The sequence below is a fragment of the Anolis sagrei genome, chromosome X, assembly GCF_037176765.1.
Source record: "Anolis sagrei isolate rAnoSag1 chromosome X, rAnoSag1.mat, whole genome shotgun sequence".
NCBI lineage: Eukaryota > Metazoa > Chordata > Lepidosauria > Squamata > Dactyloidae > Anolis > Anolis sagrei.
The window spans coordinates 37,941,248-37,962,189 of NC_090034.1; the positions used below are offsets into that span (position 1 = coordinate 37,941,248).

General features: G+C 42.0%; 1 protein-coding gene and 1 long non-coding RNA gene across 4 annotated transcripts in view; one reads left to right on the top strand and one right to left on the bottom strand.

Moving 5' to 3' along the window:
* STX2 (syntaxin 2) overlaps window positions 1–20,311 on the top strand; it is a 55,074-nt gene extending 34,763 nt beyond the window's left edge. For 2 of the 3 annotated variants that reach the window (XM_067473208.1, XM_060785633.2), the window contains exons 7-11: window positions 3,182–3,255; window positions 6,644–6,781; window positions 12,679–12,789; window positions 14,105–14,231; window positions 19,283–19,368. In XM_067473208.1, coding sequence (XP_067329309.1) covers window positions 3,182–3,255; window positions 6,644–6,781; window positions 12,679–12,789; window positions 14,105–14,188 — 407 coding nt within the window. In that variant the 3' untranslated portion in view covers window positions 14,189–14,231; window positions 19,283–19,368. Of the gene's footprint in view, window positions 1–3,181; window positions 3,256–6,643; window positions 6,782–12,678; window positions 12,790–14,104; window positions 14,232–19,282 lie in introns of all 3 variants that reach the window. The other variant, XM_060785634.2, reaches the window with a different exon arrangement.
* The window catches only part of LOC137097877 (uncharacterized), a 37,874-nt gene continuing 23,083 nt past the window's right edge, over window positions 6,152–20,942 (bottom strand). The window contains exon 2 of the long non-coding RNA XR_010910494.1: window positions 6,152–8,309. This is a non-coding gene — a long non-coding RNA (uncharacterized lncRNA). The remainder of the gene's footprint in view (window positions 8,310–20,942) is intronic.

Genomic DNA, 20,942 nt, shown 5'->3' on the forward strand with positions numbered 1-20,942 from the left:
TTTATTATTCGAACTTATATGCCGCCACTCCCCTGGGGCTCGGAGCGGCTTACAAGAACAGGCTAAAATCTAACGCAATTTAAAAACAATTCAAAACAATTTAAAAACAGCAATATCAAAAATCAAAGACCTGTCAAAACAGATATGTCTTACATGCCCTGCGGAAAACTGATAAGTCCCGCGAGGCACGGACTTCAGGTGGCAGAGTATCCCAGAGTGATGGTGCCACTGCTGTGAAGGCTCTGCGTCTGGTTGCTGTTAGACACAAGGTCTTGACACTGGGAATTTCCAACAAATCTTGGTCCTCAGAACGGAGGGATCTCGGGTTGGTAGGGGGTGAGACGGTCCCTCAGGCACATCGGCCCCAGACCATGCAAGGCCTTAAAGGTGAGTACCATCACTTTGAAAGTGATCCGGTGCTCAATTGGTAACCAATGCAGCTGTAGTAAGATTGGGGTTATGTGGCATCTCATCGGAATTCCCGCAAGAAGCCAAGCAGCTGCGTTTTGTACCAACTTGAGCTTCCGAATCACCGACAGAGGAAGGCCAATGTAGAGGGCATTACAGTAGTCCAGTCTTGAGATGACCGTAGCCTGGATCACCGTAGCTAGGTCATTCCTGGACAGGTAGGGGGCCAGCCGTCTAGCCTGCCGCAGATGAAAAAAGGCGGTTCTGCTAACGGCGGAGACTTGGGCCTCCATCGTCAGCAGAGGGTCCAAAAGGACTCCCAGACTCTTTACCAATGATGACAGGCATAGTGCCTCGACATCCAGGGTAGGCAGCTGGATATCCCCAGCCATAGGATCTCTGTCTTTGCTGGATTCACCCTCAACCTGCTGGCACACAGCCATCCAGTAATGGCCTCGAGGCACTGATGGAAAATAATCGGGTACAGAGTCCGGTCGCCCTTCCATCTTCAGCACCAGCTGAGTGTCATCAGTGTACTGGTAACACTCAATCCCAAAGCCTCGAACCAGCTGAGCAAGTGGTCGCATATAAATGTCAAACAACAGAGGGGAGAGAATGGCCCCCTGAGGAACCCCACAAAATGGAGGGGACCTCTCAGAGACCAGGCCTCCCCTCTCTACTCGCTGTCCACAGTTGTGAAGAAAGGAGGACAGCCAATTTAAAGCTGTCCCCCTGACTCCAACAGCAACAAGGCAGTGGGTCAAAAGATTGTGGTCGACTGTGTCAAATGCTGCTGTGAGATCCAATAACACAAGCAGCGCTGATTCGCCCTGGTCAAGCTGGCATCGAAGGTGATCCGTGATGGAGACCAGCACAGTCTCTTTAGTGATTAGTTTAGTGATTAGTTGTTCTATGTTTTTATTTTGATATTTAATTTCATTAGATTAGTACAATGCTGTTATTATTCCGTATTATGTTTATTGCTGTAATGTTTTTGGTGTATGCCGGGCACTGAATATTTACCTTTGTATCTGTAAACTGATAGGGGGAGATAGGAGGGTTTAAAAATAAAGTTTGTTTATTTATTCATTTATTTGCTGATAGGAGGAGATACTTGAAGTCCCTCAAGTAGGTGGTAGTGGTGGTGTTCTGCTATACAAGATTATCATTTCCAGAAATGTTTAGAAGAGGAGAGCAGTGTTTGGTAATTCTGCACAGTTGTGTAATTTTTTGTTACTTAGGGGCGAAACTCTCCCCTTCCTTGACACCTCCAAGTTTGATGCTAATACCAAGTTTGCACAATTAAAGCTTGTGCACCAGTTGTACCCATACTTTGGGAAGTCAGACTTGGCCATGGTGGTCCACACTCTCGGTACATCCCAAATAGATTACTGCAATGCACTCTATGTGGGGTTGCATTTGAAGACTGCTCGGAAGCTTCAGCTAGTCCAACGGTCGGCAGCCAAGTTGCTCACTGGAGCGCCATACAGAGAGCATACAACTTCTTGGCTACTCCAGATCCACTGGCTGCCGATTTGCTACCGAGCACAATTCAAAGTGCTGGTTTTAACCTTTAAAGGCCTGAACAGTTCCAGCCCAGCTTACCTGTCTGAATGTATTTCCCACTATGAACCTTTGTGAAGTTTAAGATTGGCTGCTCTCAATCCCGCCATCATCGCAAGCATGACTGGTGGGGTGAGAGACAGAGCCTTCTCAGTGGTGGCCCCTTGCCTGTGGAACTCTCTTCCCAGTGACATCAGATTGGCTCCCTCCCTCCTGTCCTTTAGAAAGAAACTCAAAACCTAGTTATGGGAGCAAGCATTCGGACAGTAGAGGCAGCAGTCAAGAATAAGACTTCAAGTTGTATGAATGACAGTGGACTCACCTGGACTCTGATTTTAAGCCTGAATGATTTTAAACAAATGTCTTAAGTAATGTTTTTAATTAATTGCTTTAATTGTATTCTCATTTATGATTGTGTTTGGCATTGTATGAATGCCTGTTGTGAAGCCGCCCCGAGCGCCCCCCCCCCCCCGGGGGTGTGTGAGAAGGATGGGGTATAAATATGCTAAATAAATAAAAAAATACTTAAGAAAATAGTTTATTTATTCATAGTTTAGTACATTTCTGCAGATTTGAGCAGAAAATTCATATTAATAAAAACAACAATTACACCACAGTTTTCAACTAAGTTGGTTTATAACTAAATTGAACAAACAGGTCCAATATAATTGTGAGTATGTTGACTTGTGGGTGTAAAACAGGAGTGTGTGGGTCCCTGTGAACTGAAGATACTATCCAGATTCCAGGCTTTTCTCTCCAACATGGACAAGGAAGATGTGCAAGTAGTCTCTTCTTTAGAAAGAAGAAGAAGAGTAAGACCTATATTCTAGGGTTGTAAGGATTACTGAGAATGTGAACATAAAAACATAATGTGAACATAAAAAAAGCAATGTACGATACGATACGATTATACAATGTGTAATAATTTGGAAGAACTGATTAATATTGTTTCATTATACTATATCATGTTTCATTATGCAACATGTAATAATATTATGAAACAGAAATATTAGCCAGTTCTTCCCAGTTTTGCTGTCTATTTAATTGCTAAGCATATGTCCACTGCTTTTTTAGCAAAGTTGTATAAGATGAGTAATCTCCCCATCCTGTCATTTATTTAGGGTGAAAGGAAGACATCTTGGGAGCTTTCAGACTTCAATTAAAGCTGTTTTTATGCCCATTTTATAAATAAATACCTTTTTCTTACTAGCTGGAAAAACCACAACTGATGAAGAACTGGAAGACATGCTGGAAAGTGGGAATCTTTCTATTTTCACTTCTGATGTATGTATTTTGAGCTTGCTTTCACTGCTCTTATATGTATTAATACCTCTTCCTGCCCACAGGTTTATAATTTAGACTAGCTTGGGTATCTGGTGTTGCCTGGGTTATTTGAAAAAGTCAAAATTTTAATTGTACAAAATTCACAACATTGTGGATTAGCTGGAACTGACATGATCCCAGGTTAACCCCGAGAAACTCCATCAGTACCTAAAGTTTGTTATGTTGGGCGAGTTTGCTCTAGATGCATCATCTAGAGGATTCAGTGTGCTCTCTGGCTGCAGGGTAAACTACAACACCCACTATGATCAGTCAATCCCCTTAAACCCCTCCAGTAGGTTGAGTTAGTTATAGGGGTTCTGTGTGCCAAGTTTGGTCCAGGGCCATCATCGGTGGAGGTCACCGTTTCTCTGGTTGTGGGTGAACTACACCTCCCAGAAAGGAAGATCACCCCCCCCCCCCCCCCCAAACTCCAGTAATCAAATTTTGGCATATCAGGTATGTGTGCCAAGTTTGGTCCAGATCCATCAGTGTTTGGGTTCACAGTGCTCTCTGGATGTAGGTGAACTACAAGTCCCTCAATTCAAAGTGAATTTCCCACATAGACCTCCCATATTGTTTGCTGCTCATGGGGCTTCTGTGTGCCAAGTTTGGTGCAATTCCATCTTTGGCAGAGTTCAGAGTGCTTTTGATTGCAGGTGAATGATACATCCCAGTACCTAAAACCCCAAAATGTCCAGGCCAATTCTTCTCAAAACCCACCAGTATTCAAATTTGGGCATATTGGGTATGCATGCCATGTTTGGTCTGGATCCATCATTGCTTGGGTTCATAGTGTGCTCTGGATGTAGGTGAACTACACCTCCCCTAAATCCCTCCAAAGACTTCCAGTATTTTCTGTTGGTCATGGGGGTTCTGTGTCCCAAGTTAGTTCCAGGTCCATCGTTGGTGGAGTTCAGAGTGCTCTTAGATTGCAGGTAAACTATACATGCCAGTATCTACAACTCCTATAAATCATGGTGAATTCTCCCCAAACCTCTCTAGTATGTTCAGTTGGTGATCAGTTCCTCTGTCTGCTGTGTGCCATAGAAAAGAATAGGAAAGGGTTAAGGGAGAGGCAGTGGGTGTGGTCATGCAAATTCCACACCAATGGAGAGAGTAAGCAACACTGGGATGTCTGTGGTGGAGGAAACACATAAAATCTAGGATGATATTGTCCCCGTATGAATATGAAAGCCATCACTTGGATGGTGGGCAGTATGGTGTTTGGGGAGGACGTTGGCTGCCTTTTATTTTCCGGTCCCAATTCAAGGTTCAGGTCATAACCTATAAAGGCCTAAACGGTTTGGGACCTGCCTACCTTCGTGACTGCATCTCCTCCCACAAACCTGCCCGTTCCCTTCGTTCTTCGGGGGAGACTTTTCTTTCGCCCCCTCCATTATCACAGACCCGACTTAAAGGAATGAGGGAGAGAGCTTTCTCCTCCGTGCCCCCCCCCCCCCCCCGACTCTGGAACGCATTACCCAGCAAGAGTAGGCTAGCCCCCACCTTAGAAACTTTTAAGAAGAACCTCAAAACATGGCTTTTCCGTTGCGCATTTGGGGAGTGATTTCACATCTCCTTTGTCATGCTCCTCTATAATGGGTGTCCTTTTATTGTATTGTCTCCTGACCGTATGAAGGATTGTCTCTACTACTCCGTTCATGAGTCTCCCTTACAAATATATAGGTTTTTATTTTTGCCTCATTGAGGTTTTTTTTATCACTGTATCTTGCACATGTGGCCCACTCATTGTGACTGTGTTTGATTTTTTATTGTATTACTTTGCATTGGGTTGTTGTAGGTTTTTCCGGGCTATATGGCCATGTTCTGGAGGCAATTTTTCTCCTGACGTTTCGCCTGCATCTATGGCAAGCATCCTCAGAGGTAGTGAAGTCTGTTGGAAGTAGGAAAATTGGGTTTATATATCTGTGGAATGACCAGGGTGAGACAAAGGACTTTTTGTCTGCTGGGGCTAGATGTGAATGTTTCAGCTGATCACCTTGATTAGCATTCAATGGCTTGGAAGTGCCCGGGGGGAATCCCTTGTTGAGAGTGATTTTATGTGCCTGTTTGTTTCCCCTCTGTTGTTTTGCTGTTGTGATTTTTGAGTCCTTTAATACTGGTAGCCAGATTTTGTTCATCTTCATGGTTTCCTCCTTTCTGTTGAAATTGTCCACATGCTTATGGATTTCAATGGCTTCTCTGTGTAGTCTGATATGGTGGTTGATAGAGTGGTCCAGCACTTCTGTGTTCTCAAATAATATGCTGTGTCCAGGTTGGTTCATCAGGTGCTCTGCTATGGCTGATTTTTCTGGTTGCAGTAGTTTGCAGTGCCTTTCATGTTCCTTGATGCGTGTCTGGGCGCTGCGTTTGGTGGTCCCTATGTAGACTTGTCCATTTTGTTATTTGAGAACACAGAAGTGCTGGACCACTCTCACAACCACCAAGTCAGACTACACAGAGAAGCCATTGAAATCCACAAGCATGTGGACAATTTCAACAGAAAGGAGGAAACCATGAAGATGAACAAAATCTGGCTACCAGTATTGAAAAACTCAAAAATTACAACAGCAAAACAACAGAGGGGAAACAAACAGGCACATAAAATCACTCTCAACAAGAGATTCCCCCCCAGGCGCTTCCAGGCCATTGAATGCAAATCAAGGTGATCAGCTGAAACATTCACAGCTAGCCCCGACAGACAGGGGTCCTTTGTCTCACCCTGGTCATTCCACATATATATAAACCCATTTTTCCTACTTCCAACAGACTTCACTACCTCTGAGGATGCTTGCCATAGATGCAGGCGAAACGTCAGGAGAAAAATTGCCTCCAGAACATGGCCATATAGCCCGGAAAAACCTACAACAACCCAGTGATCCCGGCCATGAAAGCCTTCGACAATACATTACTTTGCATTGTTTGTTATATTTTATGCTTGTTTTATTTTATCTTATTATGATGTTGCTTTATGCTTTTTATGTTACTGCATTGTAATGCCTTTCTGGGCTTGGCCTCATGTAAGCCGCCTCGAGTCCCCTTCGGGGAGATGGTGGCAGGGTATAAATAAAGTTTGTTGTTGGTGTTGTTGTTGTTGTTATTGGCTGCTCTCTATAACCTACAATGTCATTGGAGGGAGGCTCATTGGTGTCTCCTGAGCAGTGGAAGCTATAGCTGTTTGTGGAGGCGGGAGCTTGTTTGTGGAAGTGGACACCCCAGCCACACACATATATACATATTTTCACTTTTATTATGAGTATAGATAGATTTTGAAATGTTTGTGTGAACTGTGTTTCTTTAATTTAAAAAACCCAATACATTAATGCAGTGTATGTCTTTTTTCCCTAAGATCATTTTGGACACCAAAATTACTAGAGAAGCTCTTGATGAAATTGAGTCACGTCATAACGATATTATAAAACTGGAATCCAGTATACAGGAGCTTCATAAAATGTTCATGGACATGGCAATGCTTGTTGAAGTTCAGGTATGTGATGTTAACACCATTGGAGTCCAAAACAACATTTTATTTTTTATTAGAACCATGCCAGATTAAACTACTTCAAATCTTTTAAGTATAGGCTGTAGGTAGTGGGTGACCATTACAAGGAACTTCTAACTGTTTGAATCCATGTATTCTTAGGCCCCATCAACACTGCCATATAAAATCCAGATTATCTGCTTTGAATTGGATTATATAACAGTGTAGACTCATATAATACAACTCAAAGCAGATAATCTGGATTACCTGATTTGATAATTTGGATTATATTGCAGTGTGGATCCAGCCTTCCATTGGATCACATAAACCATAAAAAACACTGTGTTATAGGTTTGCTGTAAGGTTTGCAACTCGATAATATGTGATCTGCTTTCAACACAAAATAATTTTATTTTGTGTCAAAAGCATTTCATAAATAAGTATAAACCTGATAAAATAAAGGGAGTGCGAGCAGTTTTAAAAGATTAGACCAAAAACGGGCAGCAGTGACCGCATTGTCTTCAGCTTTAAACATTTCTTCTTTTGTGTATGAGGCAGGGCATTGTGGGCAAACATACAGATGCTGAGTGGTTTGTTCTCCTCCACAATCGCACAAGATGGAGGTTTCTTCTAGGTAGTACCATTGTGCCAGGTTGTCTTTTGATCTGCCCACTCTACTTCTGAGTCTGTTCAGGGACTTCCACGTTGCCCATTCTTGGTCTGCCCCTGGAGGAAGTCCCTCATGGGGGGGGGGGGGCATCCAGTTGGAATTGCCTAGTGTAGCTGCCCTCAGAGAACATTTAGAGGAGTAGAGGTTCTCATGAAACTTTCCCTTGATTTAAGTGTAGTGGAAGGAGACTGATAGCCATACATTGAGTGGCTTTCACAGTGTTCAACCTTATTTCTCTCACAGTTAGCTACATCTTCCCATCGCACATCAGGGGAAGGATTGTCAGCTAGCTTATAAAGTCTATCAGCAGGTGTAGATTTGAGACATCCTGTGATTATTCTACATGTTTCATTCAGTCCTATATTCACCTTCTTTGCATGGGCAGCTTTATGCCAGACGGGCAGGCATACTCAGCAGTCAAGTAAGACAAGGCAAGGCTGATGTTCTTATTAATTTTGGGTCTGCATCCCATGCACTGCCAGTAAGTTTCTGCAGTGGGTTAAACCCCTGTGACGGCAGGACTGAAGATCGACAGGTCGCAGGTTCGAATCCGGGGAGAGGTGGATGAGCTCCCTCTATCAGCTCCAGCTCCTCATGCGGGGACATGAGAGAAACCTCCCACAAGGATGATAAAACATCAAATCATCCGGGCGTCCCCTGGGCAATGTCCTTGCAGACGGCCAATTCTCTCACAGCAGAAGCGACTTGCAGTTTCTCAGGTCGCTCCTGACATGACAAAAAAAAATAATAATCCCTGTTTTGCTAATAACTATTGTAAAGCAGTATGTTCGAAGATCTCCAGAAGGGTGTATCTAACAAAGATTGAGGGTTAGATCTTAGTGCTACCATTCACCCTGCCAAAACCTGAAAGACAAAGCAAGTGTGGTATTTTAGCTTTTTCCTGTTATGCAAGCTGGTTTTTCTTTCTATAAGAACTGAAGGAGGTAAGAAGAAGAAAATATTTTAAATAGCAAATTTTTCAAGAAGCATTGTATTTTTCAGCATATTTTTGGACTAGTATGCAAATATTATGCAAGCATTCAATAAAACATTCAGAGCCTTTGCTTTACTCAGTTTCAAATGTTGTGTTTTGCTTTGCTTTAGAACAGTGGTTCTCAACCTGTGGGTCCCAAAATGTTTTGGTGTTTGACTCCCCAACATCCCAATAGCTGGCAAACTGGCTGGGATTTCTGGGAGTTGTAGGCCAAAACACCTGGGGACCCACAGGTTGAGAACCACTGCTAAAGGTATATACACTATCACATTCAGATATCTTTTCATAGAGCCTAAAATGCTTGCTTAAGAGTAATTCAATGTTTACATATGCTTTTTAATACGTTAGCCCTGAGTCTTCATGTAAAGAGGCATTTTGTGTGTCCTTTGATCATATTCCTTTGGGGAACTTTTGAAACTGAAGAAATGAACAAATTGTAACACTTTGCTGTTTATTGCTAATCATAATGTCTGCCGCTGGACAGAACTGCACAGGTAACAGTCCTACAATATCCCCATCTTTCCCATATCATTTTCATGTTGGTTCATCCAGTCTGCTGTAGTGTTGCATACTGGTATTCTAGTAGGATGCATTCAAAAGCCAACTGTACATCCCATTCTACCAGCTTGGCCCTGTAGCGCTAGACTGGCAGAGTCAGCCTGTAAGAATTTAAGCCTGAAATAGAAAATAGGAAAGCAGTGGACGCATGAACATACTAATTAGCGTGATGTACACAGGAAAGATATAGAGGTAGACAAGTGGGTTTACAATGCAGAATTACAGAGAATTCTGAGATAGCACAGCAAAGGGCTTTGGTAGCATAATTTTGCTGAAGATCCCTAACTGGTATACATGCAAAGAAAATTAATGTTAATTTGTAGGTGCTTAGCTGGCTTTTTCTCCTATCTATAAGCATCTACCAAATCAAAGCCTGTTAAAATACAAAATTATACTTTAAGGCTGAATGGATAAGGCATGTGTTTGGCTGGATGGACTGTTGAAGAGGCAACATTGTGAATGCACTCCTGTTAGAATGCTGATCACAAGCAAGCTGTTTAAAGCCAGTCTCGTTTTTGTAGTTCTTCTTTGTGATCTCTTGTGACTCACACAAATGGTGTTATCTTGCACAGTGCATCATTTGGAACCTTCTATCCTATACAGAGGATTTCCCACCTAAACAGCCAGTTCCTTTTGATTTACCACTGGAGCAGTATTAATAGGGTCCATATATGATTTTCTTTTAGTTCTTTGGATTCTTTGATGAATTTGCCTTGGGTCAGATACCTGGTTGCACTCACCCTGGACTCTTGCTTGTGTCCTTCAAGATATGTGTTACTTGCGACACAAAGATAACAGAAAGGGATAGACATGTGAAGTGCTTCCACTGCCTCAGAGACACTCCTGTGGCTTCTTCTTGTGCCCACTGTCGAGCCTTTGCGCCTAAAGCAAGAACGAATCCCTCTAGACAGTTCTAGATGAACAACACACATGGGATGAACATTCAGGGGATGGCTATCGGGAGGTCAGTTCAAATCTGGAGGTCGATGCTTGGTGGAAATTGACACATAGAAGTAGGAGGACCTGGCATCGTTCTGTGAATCTGGAATTAGAGGATTGATTTGAAGTTCTCTCCCCAGTGAGAGGTGATGAGTAACAAGAACACATTGGGAAGCATGAGAGGTTCTTGCGCACAGCTGAGCGGACTGTCCTAGATGATGCATGGGGAATTTCTCTAAGGAGGAGACCAGTTCACAAAAGCAGGAAGTTAACGATTGGAGGAATGTGACATATAGAAGAACCGAGGATCACTCTGTGAATTTGAAGCTACAGAAACCATTCAAAATTCCCACCCACATCACAAATGAAGAGGAACAGAAACAGGAGCAACAGAGCCAGTTCTCAGGAGATCAGCAGTGCACCTTATAGGATTCAACACAGGAAGGGGGCTCTACCAGTCCCCAGAGGAGACATGTGCTGGTATTAGGGGACTCCCTCCTGAGGGTGATTTGCAAAGCTGACAAGATGTCTCAAGAAATATTCTATCTACATGGGGCAAAAATCCACCATGTAACTGAGTGGCTGGTGAGACTCATCAAGACCAGTGAACATCCCGCTCTCCTGTTGGTTCATATGGGGACAAAAAGGTCAGGAGGGATTTTGAAACCCCTGGAGTCAAGAACGATTTGGCTTCCTGAACCATGGTTCAAACGGCCCTGGGTCCCTACGGGGAGAAAGGGTGGGATATAAATAAAAATATTATTATGATCTGGTTTTCCATGAAGATGGGCTTCTGGCACAGGATGGCTTGCATTTCACAAAGATTGGCAGGAATGTTTTTGCTGAGAGACTTGCAAACCTGATCATCCTTTGGGCTTTGAACTGAGTTGTGGGGAGGCTATGTGGAGGGATGACTCGACAATTGTTTTACTATTGTTTCAGTTTATTTTAGTGTCTTGTGTTTTTTTTATATAATTTTAATTCAGGGATTTTAAGTTGTGCTTTTTTGAACATTCAATAACAAATTGAAAAAAAGCCCTCATTATAGAATAGAATCCTGGTTTTGGGCTAATACTGTTTTGGGTGGATCAGTTGTTTATTCTGCTGTATTTTGAATGTATTGGTGACATTCCAGTTTGCCTTTGGAATGTCTATTACTTGACTTCACTACAAGGTGATGCTCATTTTGCATTTTTCCATTGACTGAGGAACTTCTGCTGATGATCGTGCCATCACCGCCCAAGCAGGGAGGTTTGAAATGGTTGAACAGAGATCTCCAAAGCTTTAGGTGCTCTTAATTCCTATTACAGGGATAACCATCTGATTCCTAATCCATCTAAAACACAGACATGTGCGTTTCACCTTAAGAACAGACAAGCATCTCGAGCTCTGAGGATTATCTGGGAAATAATCCCACTGGAGCATTACAGCACACTAAAAAACCTGGGAGTTATGCTGGACTGTGCTCCAGTTTACAAGAACTACTGTTTGACTATCAAGCAAAAAGTGGACGCAAGAAATAATTTCATACGAGAGCTGACTGGCACAGCCTGGGGGTCACAACCAGACACAATGAAGACATCTGCCTTACGTTTTGCTACTCTGCTGCTGAATACGCATACCCAGTGTGGAACACATCTCACCACGTTAAAACAGTGGATATGGCTGTTAATGAGACATGCCACATTATCACAGGATGTCTACACCAACGCCACTGGAGAAATTATACTGTTCAGCTGGTATTGCACCACCTGACATATGCCAGGAAGTAGCAGCCAATAATGAAAGGACCAAGGCAGTGACATCTCCAGTCTATCCCCTGTTTGGCTATCAGCCAGCATGCCTACGCCTTAAATCAAGAAATAGCTTTCTAAGATCTACAGACATACCCGCGGGAACCCTCAGCAAGTGAGAGTTCAAAAGTGGCAGGTTCAAACCTGGAACCTTAATCCATGGCTCATACTGAATGAGAGACTCTCTCCTGGGCACACAGAAGACTGGGCAACTTGGAAGGCACTGAACAGGTTGCGCTCTGGCACCACGAGATGCAGAGTGAATCTTAAAAAATGGGGCTACAAAGTGGAGTCCACAACTGGAGTTCTCCAACATATGGAGATGAGCAAACCACAGACCACTTACTACAATGCGGTCTGAGCCCTGCCACATGCACAATAGAGGACCTTCTTACAGCCACACCAGAGGCACTCCAAGTGGCCAGTTACTGGTCAAAGGACATTTATTATAATGCCAAGTTTTTAACTTTGTTTATGTCTTTAAATACATTACAACTGTACCCTCAATTCACTTCTGATGCAAGAAATAAATAAATATCCTTAGAACTAGCAGGTCTGGCAGGAAGCCCCTTTTATGGAGTAGTAAAGGTGAGCAGGGCTACCTTCAAACAGTTCATGTAATGCTTTAGACGGTTCCGAGTGATACACTGTGCAGGCATGTGATAGCTCACTTGTGTGAGTTCATAGGTGACCACTTGAAGAACTACAGTTACAGGTATGCAACCTGTCCTTGTGCTTTCTATTTTCAGTATTAACTTTCCCTTCCAGCAAATGTGACTTCCCTGTTCCTTTGGTTAAAAATTGATTTCAGTACACATATTCTACAAAGCCTGCCATATTTCTTTAAAATATGAATGCAGTTTGTTGTTTTTGCACAGTGCTTATTTTCATCATAATTCTGGTGTTAACTCTGTTTTTGTTGTACATTCTTCATTTTCAACTTTTTAAGGGTGAAATGGTGAACAGCATAGAGAAAAATGTTATGAATGCAGTTGATTATGTCGAGCATGCAAAAGAAGAGACCAAAAAAGCTGTTAAATATCAAAGTAAAGCTCGCAGGGTAAGTTTTCATTTTTGTGAACCAAGTTAGTTTTCGTTAAACATTGTTTAATGCAGATAGACTTGTTATATTTCGTCTTCAAGTACAAGAAGCAAAATCATTTTTTTCTGAAGTATTCTCATAAAGCAAGGGACCCTTAAAAAAACCCAATCAGATTCCACCTGAACATTAGGAAGAACTTCCTGACCATAAGAATTGCTATTCAGCATGGAACTCTTTGCCTCGGAGTCCGGGGGAAGCTCCTTCCTTGGAGGTGTATAAACAGAGGCTGGATGGCCATCTGTCAGGGATGCTTTGATTGTGCTTTTCTTGCATAGTGGCAGTGGGGTGGGCCTGGATGGCCCCATGATCTCTTATAACTATGATTCTAATTCAAAAATTTGTACATGCAAATGTGATCATCCCACTGTGTGGCTTCTGAGGTTACTGACTCTACCCCTTGAGTCACGATTTTGTAAATGGGCAAACTATTTGTTCATTGCCAATTTCTGTTCTAGTAAACCAATAACAATTAGATCCTGTAGCCCAGTGTTTCTCAACCTGAGGGTCGGGACCGGGGGGGGGGGGGGAGAAGGTTTCAGAGGGTTCGCCAAAGACCATCAGAAAACACATATTTCTCATGGTCTTAGGAAACCTTTAGGCAGAGAAGACTGAAGATCACCTGTTCTCTTTTTTTTTGGTGTTGGTAAACTACAACTCCCAGAATTCAAAAACATCCCCCCGACCCCACCAGTATTCAAGGTTGGCCATATAGATAGTGTGCCAAGTTTGGTGCAGATCCATGGTGGGCTGAGTTCAAAGGGCTCTTTAATTGTAGGTTAACTACAAATCCCAGCAACTACAACTCCCAAATGACAAAACCAACCCCCGCCTCAACCCCCAATTTGGGCATATCGGGTATTTGTGCCAGATTTGGTTCAGTGGATGAATATACATCCTGCATATCAGATATTTACATGATGATTCATAACAGTAGCAAAATTACAGTTATGAAGTAGCAATGAAAATAATGTTATGGTTGGGGGTCACCACAACACGAGGAACTATTAAGGGGTCCTGGCATTAAGAAGGTTGAGAACCACTGCTGTAGCCTGAACTGTGCTTGGGCCTGCAGTAATCGCCAGATGGGGTGGTGGCATAATTAGCACTTGATCTCTCTAAAATAGGAAAGAGGAATGTGTGCCCCCATCTGGTAATTTTGGCTGATGCTTGATGGGAGTTGTAGTCCAATAACATCTGGAGAGTAACATGTTTCCCATCCCTGTCCTAAAATAGAGCTTTAACAGCATTTGTCAATATGGCTTTCCTTCTGCAGAAAAAGTGGATAATTCTCATTGTTGTCCTGGTGCTGTTTGCTGTGCTTGCTCTAGTTATTGGCTTGTCTTTTGGGATTCAGTGATGATCATATAACTCCAGCATGCATCTCATTTTGTTGCTGTACAGTAAGTACTAATCAGCTAACTTTCTTTGCATGTTACCTGATATCTGCTGATGATCCATTTCATTCTGCAATCTTTAACATCTTGGCCATCAGTGGGTTGCATTCAACAGTCACATAAGACTGATGTTCTCAATCTAGGACTCGATTATTGGGGCTGGGTGGAGTGTGACAGTTTCTTTGGGGGGGGGTGATGACTTGTCACACATGTAGTCTCAAATGAAGCTACAGTGGGGCCAAGGAAGTTCAGGTTACAGGCAACCCACTTTTCCCACCACTTCATTGGATCCCACACGAGGCCTAGGGTGCTAATTTGTTCACCCTCTAGAGAGGGAAAAGGGATGCAGCCAAAGCAAGCACATGGGATTGAAATGGGAAGAAAGGGGGCACCTTAATCCATCAGTCGCCAAATACTTCTTTAGCATCTTGTTACTAATGCCACACCCCAAGGCAAGGAGGGAGAGAGGAAGAGAAGGGTGGAGTGGTGTGGTCGGGCTAACATGTGCATGGCAATAGGAGCTAGAACTGTCTTTGGTGTGCTCATGGGGCACGGAGTTAGGGAGGAGGAGGAGAGAAGTGAGTGTTAGGGTGTGGGAGGAAGGGAAGAAAGGAAGGGTGAGGCTTGCATGCGCATGGCAGAGGCAGCTGCTTTTGGAGCAGGTGCAGAGAAGGTGGAATAGAGAGAGATGGACATGAATACATTCATAGTCATGGGATGAGGCTCTCCCTATAAACCTGGTGAGAACACTTGTTCACTCCACAAGGTTCACTTAAAATGGTTTAGGGCAGCAATGGAGGCTGCTTCTCAACAGCATTTGAATAGGGACTTGAGCAAATGAATATTTTGGTATATGCAGGACAGCCTGGAACCAATTCCCTGTGGATATGGAAGCCCCACTATTTTCAAAACTGTGAAACCTAACAAAGTACCGTATATACTCAAGTATAAGCCGACCCGAATATAAGCTGAGGCACTTAATTTTACCACAAAAAACTGGGAAAACATATTGACTTGAATATAAGCCAAGGGTGGGAAATGCAGCAGCTACTGGTACATTTCAAAATAAAAATAGATACCAATAAAATTATTTTAATTGAGGCATCAGTAGGTTAAATGTTTCTGAATATTTAAATAAACTGTAATTTAAAAAAAGACTGCCCATCTCTGATTAAACCATTCTTCTAACCTTCTTCAATGTAAATGTGCTTACGTATGCTTTCCATTATAATAAAGAGAGTAAAATAATAAAAGTAATAAAAATAATAGAGTAAAATAATGCAAATGTAATAACAATAATAAATGGAGTAAAATAATAAATATAATAATTATAGAGTAAAACAATAAATGTAATAATAATAGAGTAAAATAATGTAAATGTAGTAATAGGGTAATACCTATTCCAATTCAAGAGACTTGAACATGTTTAGGACATGGGTGAAGAAATAAGTGGCAGGGCCCAATCCCTGTGAATGGAAGTAACTGTTGCTGGTTTCATTTCTACTTACTCCTGAGTTGGCATGCTTATGATCTGGTCATTCATCTCAAGCCTTATGCATTTACTCAGCATTTAAAAGGGAAGGAGGAAATGGGGTGAGCAAATGTCATATATGGTGGCATGAGCACTGGGAAATGTTTTCCTATTGTCCCATGCAATTCTATTTCCTGCTAGGAGTAAATGCCATTGAATTACTATATAGACTCAAGTATAAACCAACCTGAATATAGGCTGAGGCACCGAATTTTACTACAAAAAACTGGGAAAGCGTATTGACCTGTGCATAAGCCAAGGGTGGGAAATGCAGCAGCTACTGGTAAATTTCAAAATAAAAATTTAAATACCAATAAAATTACATTAATTGAGGCATCAGTAAATTAAATGTTTTTGAATTTTTACAAAAAACCGTAATTTAAGATAAGACTGTCCAACTCTGACTAAATCATTATTCTAAACTTCTTCAATGTTAATGTGCTTACGTATCCTTCCAATAATCACCATAGTTTATTTTAACTATATATTTTGAGAGAAATGCTGTGTGTATAAGAATAAGGAAAAGTTGGAAAGACTGGTAACTAGGGAAGGGGGAATGACTGAAGTGTGAAAGCGGGGCTGGAAACTGGGAAAGGTTGGGATGGAAAGGTAGGCTGGAAAAGTGGTAAAGACCCCAGTCTAGAGTGTGAAGGGGGGGTATTGGGAAACGATGGGGAAACTGGAGTGGGGAAAAGAGGCAGCTGGAAAAGATTGGGATAGGGAAGAGGAAGATTGCAAAATGAGCAAGACTGGGGTGCAAAAGGGGGAACTGGAAAGGTGGAAAGATTCGAGTGAGAGGGGGGCAAGTGGAGAAGTGGGAAAGATTGATGTGGGAGAGGGGCTTAGGAAAGTGGGAAAGACTAGAATGAAAAAGAGGGGCTGGGAAAGTGGGAAACCGCAGTGGGAAAAGGGCCAAGACTGAGATGGGAAAGAGAGGGTGGAACCTGGGAAAGACTGAGATGGAAAGGGAGCTGGAAAAGTGGGAAAGAGGGGCTGGAGATACTAAAGAATGAGGTAGGAATGGGAAACTAGAAAAAGGGAAGACTGGGGTGGGAAAGGGGTGCTGGAAAAGTGGGGGAAAAACTGGGTAAGAAGGGAGAAAGTGGGAAGGACTGGGGAGAGGAAGGTGCCCTTCTCGGCACAGCAAGCCAGCTGTTCCTTCCTTCCTTATTTATTTATTTCTCTTCCATTCCTTCTTTCTCATATTTCCTTTTACCCTAACTTCCCTCCCACCATTTTTCCTCCCTATCTCCCTTTCCTCACTTCTTCCCTCACTCTCTTTTCCTTCCTTCTCTCTATCCCTTTCTTGTTTCTCTCCTTCTACCACCAATACCCCATACATCGTGCTCCAGAATCAATAGGGAGATGCCGCTTCTGAGGAGCTTCCACCTTTGCAAAGGAGAAGAGAGGTGGCGATGTGCCCCTTTCTCTCCCTCTTTGGGGCCAGGGCCTACTGAGAGAGAGGGTGGGGGAGGGGAGGGGGAGAGGGAGAGGAGAGGAAAGACACCTCCGAGAGAGGGGGAGAGGAAGCAAGGCGCGCGAGAGAGGAGAGTGCTGGGTTGCTGTGCGGAGAAGCACAACTTCCCGCCAGGACCCTCACTCATGTATAAATCGAGTGGGCTTTATGAGCCCTAAAGAAAAGGGTTGAAAAACTCAGCTTATACTCAAGTATATATGGTAAGTACAAATTGCTTTGGATTGAAGTCGCCCAAGGACTGAAAAATTCCATTTCCAATTTTACTGCTCATTTTATTAAACTTTACACTTGGAAACGAGCACATGCATCACATTAAGAACAACCATTGTGTTGGGTTTGGTAGAACATTTTGAACAATGTTATGTCCTTATAACATGTTAAAATATGAATATATATAAAATGTGTGAATGAAAATATACATGCTAAACAAACAAATTATTATTTGGGTTGTTGTAAGTTTTTCGGGCTGTATGGCCATGTTCCAGAAGCATTCTCTCTTGATGTTTCGCTTGCATCTGTGGCAGACATCCTCAGAGGTTGTGAATTATTATTTATTCATATGCACAGTTGGGGGGGGGGGGATCAGCATCCACATGTCGATTTCAGAACCCCTGACGTAAGCCCTCAAATCGTCGCAAATTGAAGTTCTCTGCTCTGAGAACAGAGACATCTTGTGGCTAGTTGCTGAACATATTTTACCTCACATTTCTTCCATTCAACTTTGATAGGCGATTCCAGCGATGCCCACTGGAATTAGATGAATGTATGCAAGCTTTGCATTTGACATAGCATTATTTGGTAGTATACAAAACAATATGATAAAGATGTATTTTTTTTGTTAATACTAGAATTTAAAGTTCCCTCATGGTTTGTATACAATAATGCAAATTTTGAAGGACTAACCCAGTGGTTCCCAACCCTTTTTTTAGACCAGTGACCACTTTGACCATGGACCACTCTCCAACATTAGTACCAAAAGGGTTGTGAATCAGATTTTGGTTAACTTTAGATTCGGTTTGGTTATTTGGGGTGTTGTTTCAGAAAATTGGATTGGATAGACCACATCAGCTCTAGTTTCTGATACAGAACATATGCCATCCAGTAGTCGCCATCTTCTTGCCCACAGAAAACAATATTTAGTAATCTAGAGCTGATGTGGAAGTAGTAATGTTTTGTGGGTAGTCAGCTTCCTCCTTCTCTACATCCCCATTGCCTCAGCACTATAATAGGGTTTCATGAGACCAGTTGCTATTGTCGGCATGTGGTTTTGGGGCAATGATGTAGTAATGGTGAAGCCAGAGACCTTGTTTTCATTTTTGTGAACCACTGGTGGTCCATGGAACACAGGTTGGGAACCAGTGGACTAACCATTTTGTTCTAAAGCTGTTATATCAGGCATTGGCCCTCCGGGTGTTTTGGACTTCAACTCCCACAATTCCTAACAGATTACTGGATGTTAGGAATTGTGGGAGTTGAAGTCCAAACACCTAGAGGACCGAAGTTTGCCCATGCTTGTGTTCTAAGTTTATAGAGACTTAGAATAATTCTTTTCAGTTAGAAACATCAGCATACTTTAGCTGAAAATGACGTGAGGTCACTTCTTAAAATCCATCTCTTCTATAACAAACCAACTTATATCTAGATCAGACTATTTAATGGTGTAGCTTTGCATTATCTCATCTAATACCAGTAGTAAGGGCAAAGGAATCCTCATGAGGGAGGACATTCCCAAAGCAAGTTGCCATCTCTGCAAAGGCCTTTTCCTTTGTGGCCACCTATCTTCTTCTCATTTAGGTGCCACACTCAAAGAAGGATGTCTAAATATAATCCCAAATCTGGACAGACACATTGGGGACAAGATGTTCCTTCAAATCCTTGAGTTTATGAAGTCCCTTGACACTTTTGGCATGACAGGATATCCACTGAAAATTCCTTACTTTTAAGTAGTTGTGGTTAGTGTGGGGAGTAAATGTTAATGGACTGCATCTCTCTATTCATGTTGTCTATATAGACATACCATATACTAATGTACACTTTTTCTCTCTGCAGAAATTGATCCTTATAATAATTTGTGTATCTGTCTTGATTGTCATCCTTGGAATTGTCCTAGCAGCAACCTTCTTGGAGTGACCAGCATTTTCCAAGCGTTTGGGGTCTTCTAAATGGCACCTTGCAGGGAAAGCCAGTGTCCTAGTTCTGACAAAGACGTCTTCTCTTTTCATTGGATTTTCTTTTCCAGGACTGCCTAATAACTATCTATTTAAATAGGTAATAGCACTTAATGCCTGATACCTTTAAATCTGAATTAAAACTGTAACAGGTGTTGCTTTGTTTCTTCCAAAGACGTTTTTAAAAAACGGGTAAGCTTAAACCACGTGGACTTACTTTCAAGGCTGCCTTTTAAAAAGTTTGCACTGTTTTGGATATGAATTCTAACTTTTGATGCATCAGTGTTACCAGTGTAGAATTAGAGAGAATTAATTGCCCAGAAATATTGAGCTTTTGCTATTTGACTTTGTTTTCTGTTGTTAATTTAATTAACATCACAATCTTGTTTTTACAATTTCAAACAGTTGCATTTTCTTAATAACCATTTGACTTCTAGATTTCTAGACTGTATGGATGTAAGCTTCATTTGAAACCATTGAATTTACTTTTCAAGCCACTTCTACACTAGTATATAATCCAGATTATCAAAGCAGATAACCCAGAATATCGAGGCAGAAAATCCCACAATATCTGCTTTGAAATGAATTATCGGAGTCCACACTGTCATATATTCCACTTCAAAGCGGATAATGTGGGATTTTATTCGGCTGTGTGGAAGGGCCCCCACATTATCCGCTTTGAACTGGATTATATGAGTCTACACTGCCATATAATCCACTTCAAAGCAGATAATCTGGATTTTGTATGGCAGTGTAGAAGGGACCTAAGTTAGTGTGATTAAAACTGCAATATGAAGCTAACATGTTCTCTTGTTTCCAGTTTTACTATCTTACATTTTTAAAAATATAACTTTTAAATTGTGCATACTACGAATAAAGTAAATGTACATTTTCAATTACCTCAAAATAACCAAGTAGAAGTGTAAGTGCCTCTTTTTTAGCACTGACCTAGTAGATATATTTTTGGCACACTCTTTTCAATAATATTCTGTTGCTTGTTGCATAAGTGTGGCCAGGCTGGGACAGAACACTAAGCTTGTGATTGATTGCTGCACGTAGAAGGTGGAACAAGCCTGAGTTAAGCCTTTATGCCTATAGCATTTACTACCACTTTGTATGAAAAAGTAGCTAGTTAAGTCTGAACCAGAGATTGTGATTTAAAACTGACACTTGATTAATACCTCAGCCAAGCATTCCATAGTTTAGAGTTGGTTTGTTATGAAACAGACAAGAATTGGTTTTATTCTAGTCTATGGGTTGAATGTAAGGTGGGCTTCTTGTAAACTTTGATGAGGGCTGTCAGACTTGTAGTAATTGAGGACCCCCTCAGCCTTATGGTTGTCTTCAAAGGGCTGTTGAATCCATGGAAGGAGAATCCATGGAATACAGAGGGACAACTATCATGTTTTTACATAGTGGCCAGAGCTCTTTAGTTTTTTACCCGATTTGAGTCCTTCGTTGTTACTGAACGAGTACTCCTGTCACTATTGATTTTCCACCATGCGAGTGGTGATAATGGGAACGGCAACTCAGAAGTCCTT